This window comes from Mesitornis unicolor, unplaced genomic scaffold (assembly GCF_000695765.1).
Source record: "Mesitornis unicolor isolate BGI_N332 unplaced genomic scaffold, ASM69576v1 scaffold5474, whole genome shotgun sequence".
NCBI lineage: Eukaryota > Metazoa > Chordata > Aves > Mesitornithiformes > Mesitornithidae > Mesitornis > Mesitornis unicolor.
In genome coordinates this window covers 63,985-73,319 of record NW_010180685.1, presented here as the reverse complement: position 1 = coordinate 73,319, position 9,335 = coordinate 63,985, and the positions used below count along the sequence as shown (strand labels likewise).

Sequence of the window (9,335 nt, the reverse complement as noted above, 5' to 3'; positions counted from 1 at the left end):
TGAAAGGTGCTGCCATGGCAACAGGAATAAAAGAACAGTGTTTTTTACCAATATACAGTACCAATGAAGGGTGGAGCTGATGAATGAATATGGGATTTTGAGCCCCAGAGGCTAATTTTTACAGACAACCATCATTCTTCCTTTCCTGTCAAATTATAGCATGGTCTAGCTCAGAGCTCTGCCCAAGACAGTGAAAGGCAGATACAGCCAAGAACAGAATTTGCTGGTGAAGGAGGGACAAGATATCTGAAGGTTGTTCTGAGCTATATATAACATATATACTCTTCTATTGTGTACAGTCTTGGGGCCATGCTTTGCCCACAGTTATGTGCGCACACATCTCATTCCAGTCAGTGAGAGTGGCAAGCTCACATCTGAGAGAACATATTGGGCTTTGAGGGTGTACAGGAGCACATCGAACAACAAAGCCGGAAGCAGAACAGGGAGAGAGCTGAAGATGAGGAAGCTTGGACTGCGATGAGAAAGGGAAGAAATGAATGAACAGCCCCGGATTTATCTGGCCAGCCCGTTCAGCTCTGTTTGAACAGCCAGCACAAAGCTTCTGTTCTGGAGGACTTCTGCGGTGCAAAGGTTTCCATCACGGCAACCTTTATCAGACAACAGGGAAAACCATGAACAAAATGACTAGAGGCATGGTAACAGAAGAAATTCTATAGAGCTGGCCCTACAACCATTCAGTTCTTAATTTTGAAGGAAAACTCAGTCCTGCCTCTGAAGTGGTCTAAGCCTACATACGAATCTGGTGAGTCTCGGCTGATACAGGCAGAGGAGGGAACCGTTGCTCCAGTGGCCAGCAAGGCAAAGGGTGGCATTTGTACTATGGTATTCAGAGTTGATGTGGCTGCTTTGAGAAATGATATCACACCAGGCTTGCAAAGCAGTCAAATGTATTGGCTTTTTGCAGAACAATTTCACTTTCAATCAATGTACATACTATACAGTTTTACAGATTAAAAACACCTTTCACTGCCAGAAAGTAGACACTGTTTTGATACCAAACACACTTGCCATCTGATTTTGCTAAGAACTCACACCCCCAGACAATAAAAAAACCAAATCCCAAATAAAATCTATAGTACAAAACAACATTCGTTGACGATGTCAAATGGTAGCTGTCCCAGCAAACATAAAATCAAGATCTTAAAGCAGATTCCCTCAGAAGTGAGTTAGAGTCATGTGTCCATATACAGAGTCCACTCCGAATCTGGGAAACCTCAGTTAATATTGCTGCCCTTTGAAATGCAAGTCCCATTTTTTAAAGGACTGCTCCCCACATGCATGCACACATACACACACAGAGAGATACACACACGCACACACATAACCTCCTCTCTCTTAGCAAGAGCTGCATGCTGAGTAACGGTTTATGCCTTCTGTGCATTTTCAACCCACTTTCTTTGTAAGGATGAGGTTGAAATGTCTTTACTTCTCAGGTCTGTATTCTTTAAACAAAAAAGGGAATGAGGAGGAACTACATTACAAAGGCAGAGAAATGCACTCGTATCTCAGGCATATGATTTTTCCCAGTCATTTACAAGGATTATGTAATTTATGTTCATGACTCAGCAGAATCCACAGGAAGGGTTATCCTTTCTCCGTGTTGGGTTTTCTCCATGAACCCTGTGAGCCCATTCTACGCTGTCACAGACCGTTCTTCTTTAAGGCACTGCATGTGGATGATGACTTCAGACTGAAGTGCAAGCCCCCTTCACTGGATCGTGCATTTCTCCCTCTCCCTGGACTGACCTTCCCTGAGAACTTTCGATTTGATATACTTCAGGTCACTGTTGACGCTTGGCCGGCGAGCAAAGGGAGAGATCATGCCGTAGGCATCCATGTCCTTGACTCGGCGCATCCGGAAGGATTTCTGTTGGAAAGTGTCACCATACTGGATGGAGATTTTCCTGTGGAGTGCAGGGCTCATCTCATGAGGTAGCTTGGCCATGCTGAAGAGGACATAGAACATCTCATCCACGTTGGTGTTCTTCTTGGCTGAAACTTCGAAGTAAGCACAGTTTTCGTCACTGGAGACAAGGTTCTCGCCTTCATCCGAGCGTACCTTGCGGAAGATTTCACTGTGGTCGTTTTTGTTTCCGCAGATCACCATGGGGAGGTCAGCTGATTCCTTGGTCTTGTTCTTCAGGCAGGATTTGACCTCAAGGATCTGTTTCTGGAGTCTCTTGACCTCATCAAAGGATTCTCTGTTGTCCAGGCTGAATACGAGGATGAAAACATCACCTGCAATAAAAAAAATACATGGTAAAGGCTTGTTTGTCACAGCCTGTGTCAAGGAGCTAATTTTTAAAAAAAAGCAATATGTTTATTTGCCATCTCCTTCCCACACTTTCTGTTTGGTCTTGTTTTTGAATCTATTCACTCAACTGTACTTTAATTCCTATTATTCTAATACAACTCCCCACACCTTTCTGTAGTGCTATGGAAAAGACTTTTGGCTAATATATTACTTCAGCCATATCCGATTCTGTTCAGGTTGCACTGGACTTGCAAGTTATTGCCCATTTTACTCTCTTTTGTAAACATGTTTACATCACAGCTTTGCTGCACTGCTTTTCTTTTTTCTTCATTTGTACCTCTATGTAAAACATGGCCTGTCCTGACACTCTGAATAGTGGAGGGCTAGCATCCACTTAGCCTTGGCCTTTTGATTACATGAAGCAACACCTGAACTGAAGATTTACAGCTAGTCAGTACCGAATTCCTAAGTCAGGAATGAGAGGTTTCCCAAAGTGCAGAGCTCTGCTGTCATTTCATTTACTCGAGAGAAACAGACCATGAAAAAAAAAAAAAAGAAATACATAAATGACACAGATCCCCTGGCATTTCCTTTTGACATTTCCTGGCTTACAATTCCTTTTGCAAACACAAAATAAAGCAAATCATTGCCTGTTGAATGACACTCACATAGAACATACTAAGAGAGCTTTCGGAGACAAAAGCTCACATCACAGAAGCTGGCCCTAGGACCTCACTGAATGTGGATGCTTACCTGGTCAGATAGGAATGTCCTGTTTCACTGGCCAGCTAGAAGGGTAGATAGCAAATCCAGAAACTAGATTTGTCGTGAGCTATGGCTGAATACATCTCCACCATCACTTTCACAATTAAATACATCTTAGCTCACTACAGGAACTGTTTGGCAATGATAGTGTACGACATGAGCCCACCATTTTCCCTTTTTCCCCTTTAAGGAGTTTGATTAACCATAGACTAAGGAGAAAGGGTAAAACTAGAGCTATCCTTTTACTGGAATGTCAAATCAAGGGAATTGGGCTGGAAATTTTAGAAAAAAAATCTTTGGCATTTTCTTGGTTAGAATTCCCTCCCTGGCCCTTTTACGTTTGTTTTTCACTGCATGTGGCTTCTAATGACGTGCTTATTTTGTCCCTTGCTGCTCTTTATGCCCACAAGACTTTGTTCAGCCATTTATTTGTGATGGCAATAAAAAATATGGAGCAGGAGGAGAAGGTAGGTGGGAAATAAGCTGGGGGAAATCTCAGTTTCAGACCGTCACCTGGTGGACTTCTCTATGTCTAATGCACTTCCTATCATGTCTGGAGCATCCTGGCCTGTAAATAGCTCTTTAGAGAAGTGCATCTTGCAACAAAATCAAGCAGTCCCTTTAGCAACTTCCCAAGAAACAGTCATCTCCAGATTACAGTTTTCAAGCTAATGTCTGTGCCTATGATCTTTCACCCACTGCTCCCCAACTGCAAATTCCCCCCCACTTTCTCACCTGTCAGGATGGAAAGCCTCCTCATAGCAGGGAAAGGGTGATTCCCAGAGGTGTCCAGGATGTCCAGCTGATACATGTCTCCCCGGATGTTGTAGACCTTGCGATGAAAATCCTCAATGGTGGGCGTGTACTGGTCCTCAAACCGGCCATTGAGAAAGCGTGAGACAATGGAGCTCTTCCCTACCCTGGAGGCTCCCAGCACCACCATGCGGTACGAGTTCTTGGCCGGCACATTCAGGTTGCAGTTTCCACCAGACATGGTCTTCATCATTGCTTGGTCCTGAAAGAGGAAATAGCAGAGTTTAGGAAATAGCAGAGGAAAGACCAGAAACTAAATGGAGGATGGAGTAGTGCTGCTCCTTACCACAAGCTTGCCAAAGAGTGCCTTAGAGCACAGTCCTGGTTAGTAGATCAATGGTCCATGCAGAAATCTTTTCACTGGAAATGTTTTAATTTTTCAGTCTCATTTCCAGGGTGTAGTAGGGGGGTTTTTTGTTAGTGGGGTTTTTTCCTATTATTTTAAAGTCATATAAAACTGAAGGCATTCACACTGAAAATAGCATGGTTTTGAATTGTAATTTGCTATCTCATTTAAACATTAAGGGCTAATATTATCAGCTGTGCTTCAAATTAGACACCGAGTTCCTTCCCACCATCTGCGTCACTTAGACTTTACTAGATTTTTCGGTAGAGCTTGGTTCTCATTTAGATACATAAACACAGAGGTCAGATTTCCTAATATACTGCATCCACTGCAGCTGCCATTAGGACCTAGATGTCTTTGTTCGGTTGCCTAAATAGGAGCTGTGCATAATACTAATTTTCTGAGATCAACCAAAAGTCAGACAGAAGCAAGAATTGCGCTTGACGTAAGTGGAAGCTAGACATCTCAGTAACTTTAAATAGCCGGTCCCATACAATCTTCATTGCTGATGCGGGGCTTGAGCCACAAGATAGCAATGGCTGATCATACATTCTGAGATCTGTGCCTCCAATGACCTTTTAGAAACCAGATTTTAAGCTTGCCGTTTGGATTGGTACTGTGGGAACTCCCTATCAGCAAACTATCAGCATTGCAGCAGGATGGCTGGCAATGGATGGAGCTGCAGAAATGTAGATTTCATAGGAGTTTCTGTCTTTATATGTACACAGTTGTTGTGGGTGTCACAGTCTTTGCAAGTGCTAAGTGCAAGCAGGAGGAAAGATGAAGGTCTGTCATCTTAAATAGCTAATAGACAAGATTTCCAACCCCTGACAGCTAAAATGACTCCAAGACCTGGGAGACTGCATTTTGACATGGCACTCAGGTGCAGAGAACTTCGATAGAAAAAAAAGGAAGAGTGTTGCTCAGACATTTTTTATGTTCAAATGAATTGTGTGCTGAAAGGACAAATATAATCTGTGTGGGGAAAGCTAACTATTAAAGCAAAGAAGGTACATTTTGGACAGAGTTTATTTTGGTTACTAGGATCTTATTAAAGAATAATCAAGTTCCCATTGTGCCGTTTATTTAACTTAGGTGTTGTTTATTTAATATTACAATGCAAGTTCTTTATGTACACTGAAAGATCATTTCTGGGTCCAGATCTGGATTCCTATCTTTCCCTCGAGTAAATTTTATCTCCCAAGCTTTTATGTAGCTGACATCTCAGTCAAAAGCTTAAAATCTTTTACTTTGTTTAACATGTGCTAAGCACCAAAGCAGCAGTGAAGATAGGTCACTGCTAAATAAAGAAGTCTCTGGAATTCTGATCCAGAATCATTACAAGCACACTGCTATAGCCCAAGGCAACAGCAAAACACTACTATTTATTATTATTGCTATAATTTGCTGCAAGCCGACAGCACATTCAGACCTATCTAAAGTACAGAAGAAATGCAATGCTTTCCTCAGAGTAGCTTACACTCTGAATTATATTCAGCAGGCAGGACAGCATAATATTAGAGCCAGACAGTGATGTCAGAACGTAACTTTGGTTGGACACACACATGCAGCGTTATGGTACCGTTGGGATTGCTGCGGTGCGAATGACAGCAAGGAGCACACCTGGCATTTGGACCAGACTCTGCTTCATTTAGAACAGGACCTATCTCCAACAGTGCAGAAACATCAAATTCAGTCTCTGAAACAACACTGTCACATACACTGGCTCTGCCCTTTCCTACATAGCCAGTCCAATACTGTCTTGCATTCATGGGCAGACAAATGGTGCCAGAGCTGCTTTGGGATGCTTTCTTTCACCCTCTTAGGTTTTATTTAGCTGGCAGAGAAAAGCGGGGAGCTAGATTTTGTGAGGAAAACTACAAACTTCTGTAGAGCTCAAGTTTAGCATTTAGAAATGAGTCAGCTCTTCAGACTGGGATGGGCCAGTGTAGCTGTATGAAGGCAAGTGGACTGTGTTGGTTCACGCTTGTTGAAGATCAGTTTCGTACAACTTGGTGTGGCAGCATCTGGGAGGGAGCATATTTACACTTTTTAAGCAAATGCCTTATATGTCCTGTACAGAACATACACACTGCAGGACCTGATCCTGGCTAGCAGTTTTGCAAGCCAAAACCCTACAAATTATACTGCTGACTGACAGGTAACCACAGAGCTGCTGGTGATGAGAGAAACTCCCACCACCAGCAAAGGAGGTGGACTGCATCACTGCAGCTGCTTGGAGGGTTATTTTTGCACTTTTAGTGCAAAAGGCATTTCTGTCCTCCACCTTGAAATGAATTGCACTGCTTTGGACCTCAGTTAATGCCACTGTACACTGAACAGCTTGGAGAAGGAATTGCCACCACAGCTACCTGCAGATGAGGAGAGTAAGGCTCAGGGAAGCTGAGTGACCACCCAAGGTCAAACAAATGGGAAGCATGAACGGACTCCAGAACTTCTACTTTTCAAACTCTTTTCTCTTCCACCTTTCCTCACCCTTGCATCTCTGGTCATTAAATCACACTGTCTCCCACTCCCATCCAAGGCAAAATCCTATGTGCGGACACGTTCTCCTTTCAAGATGCCTTGCCCCAAGGATGTAGATGCGCTGAAGGGGAAGAAAAGCGTGTGAAGACATGCAGGTTTTAATGTATTAAATAGCCACTTTATTATGTCCTTGTTCCACCTGTCAAGGCATTCAGTCAAGAGGACTCATGTGCTTTCCAGACTGCATTTCATTTCACATGAAGTCAAAAGATGCTTTTCAAGACTTCGATTCATGGAGTTGCAACTCATCACCTCTGCTGCAAATCTGACTCAGAGCATGCTGTTGAATCGGGAGCTTATATTTGTGTTTTGTGCTCTCTATTCTTATCCCCCCACTCCACTTTTTCTCCTGTTCAGTACAATCTGTCTTATTTCCTCCTCAGAAAACAATCGAAACTTCAGCCTTCACACCCAGCAGTGGAAGGGGGGAAGCACAAGGACTCGTACATTGAAAAAGATTAAAGGCAGAAGAAAGGAAACAGAAAGAGACCACATGTTCATGTACTAAATAAAGCAAAATCAATCAGAAGAGAATGAGGAGACAAACAATCTCCAGCTGGCTTTAATCTACATCTTTTCCTTCCAGTTTATTAAATGCTTAAGCATAGATTAATTCCTAGTGGTACCTTCTGCTTTATGCACTGGCTTGATGCTAGAAACTTTACATTAGTATTTAATATTGGTGCAGCACAGAGATTTCAAAATGTCTTAGAAACATGGGCAATGAGTGTTATCCCCACTTAATAAATGAAAAGGCTTGTATAGCCAGAGAGAGCAGAAACAGCTGTCCAAAATCAACATTAAACCCCATTTCTTCTGACTCCCCGTGTTGTCTTCTACCTGCTAACCACCACTACCTGTTTCATAGGCAGACATCAGAGTGAATGACAATACACCTGCTTCTGCATGCTCTGGAGAGTACTTGTCTGAATTCTAGTGAGGTGCAGACATATTTGATCCTGAGCATCTGGAGAGAGATTTCTAAGGAAGACATTCTGCATTCAACCTGCCTAGAGCTTTTGCACCTCAGTTTTCCATCCTCCCATCAGTGTGCATGCTCCCTACCATTCCCTGTTCATGAATTGACTTCTGAACTACATCTCTTGCACTCCTCGGTCTTCAGCTACTGTTTGCCTCTCTGTTTGCCATCCCAGTGTAATTTATTGCATCCAGCTGAAAAGGACACAGGCATACACAAACTGTAGCATGCAGAACAGACCTGTCAGTTGTTAATCGCTGCTAGTAACCCCATAGTTTTCATGAACAACACAATCACTTCTGTGAGGTGTTTGTTTCCTACTTTAATCCCAAACTCCATGCTGCTTTCTTACCTCTCTTTCCTTGGAGTAGCAGTCCTGGGTCTTGGTGAAGTCTGATGAAGCTGATGATTTTAATCAGAGGCAGTAAAAAGCTGCTGTAAAAAGCTGTTGTTGCTTGCTCTGGGCTCAGTTCTTCACCAGTGTTTCCTGGGATCTTAGCAGGATTGGGAAGGACCACAGGGCTCCAGAGGGCGTTCCCCCATGGATGGTAGGTACTGCATCAGGCGACTGACATGGGCTAAAGATGGGTCTCGGAACCGGTGGTAGCTTTTCTCTCTGATGAGATGAGCTCTTCTCCTCACAGACTCAGTTGGAGGGAAGGAGAGGCAGAGTCTCTCCCACTGGCTTGTCTTGCAAGTTGCACTTCATAGGCTCAGCTGAGGGGAAAGGGTCTCCGGAGCGACACCTAGTCGTGCAGGGTCGTGGGTGCATCCGGCTGGCCCACCCTGCCTCTGCACTGCCTCAGACCCTATGGGGAGAAATCAGTGGGAGCATGGAAGTTGTCTATGGTGAGCCTACACCTCCCTAGGTCTTTCCTGGCACAACCCCCTCACACGAGCTTCTTTTCTTCTTCTCTGTGATTTGCTTTAAAATATTCTCTTTCTAGGACAGAAGAGGCTTTTCTTTACATTTGTGAATTAAATCTGTCTTCTTCCCTCCCTGCCTTTCTCCCTCTCACTCTCACAACTACTGGCAAATTGCAGATTTTCCTTCTGTAGGACTCACAGATAATTGGCTCAACTCCTCCCTTGAAGTCAGTGTCAGACACAGGGGAAGGAGGGGTGCTGAGGGGGTGGGATTTTGTGCCTATTGAAAAAAAAATCTTTTATTCTCTTAACAGAAAGTTCATATGCATTGCAGACTGCACATTCTGTGTCTTTCCACCAGAGACCTGTATGTATGCATGTGTGAGGAATGAGTTAGCATGTATGTACGAGAGGCAGAGACAATTCACTTACTTTGCAAGCTGTAAATTCATAAGCTGTTTCTAAAGGCTCTATACTTCGGTGCTGATTTTTTCTGCTAGACAGAAGTGGACTGACTCATTTCCCAAAAAGGGGCTTTCTGTCTGTAATTCCTGTAATTCTTTTGCCGAGTGGAATGCTTTCTCCTGTTCCCTCAACCTCAAAAACATTGCGTTAGGATTGCTGGTTTGTTTGATTAAGAAGTAGGAATAATGTGTAACTGCTGTTCTTTCATTAATATTTAAATAAATGGAAAACTAAACTAGAGGTGGGCAATAAAAATGTAAAAAGAAAGTCTAAGAAAC

General features: G+C 43.2%; 1 protein-coding gene across 1 annotated transcript; it reads right to left on the bottom strand.

Moving 5' to 3' along the window:
- Positions 1 to 898: 898 nt before the first annotated feature.
- On the bottom strand, positions 899 to 8,178 carry RASD2 (RASD family, member 2). The gene is made up of 3 exons (XM_010183150.1): positions 8,078 to 8,178; positions 3,776 to 4,055; positions 899 to 2,259 (listed from the first exon to the last, which is right to left on the bottom strand). Exons 2-3 carry the CDS (start codon positions 4,044 to 4,046, stop codon positions 1,730 to 1,732), a joined length of 801 nt encoding a protein of 266 aa, XP_010181452.1. The 5' UTR covers positions 4,047 to 4,055; positions 8,078 to 8,178; the 3' UTR covers positions 899 to 1,729.
- Positions 8,179 to 9,335: the final 1,157 nt, after the last annotated feature.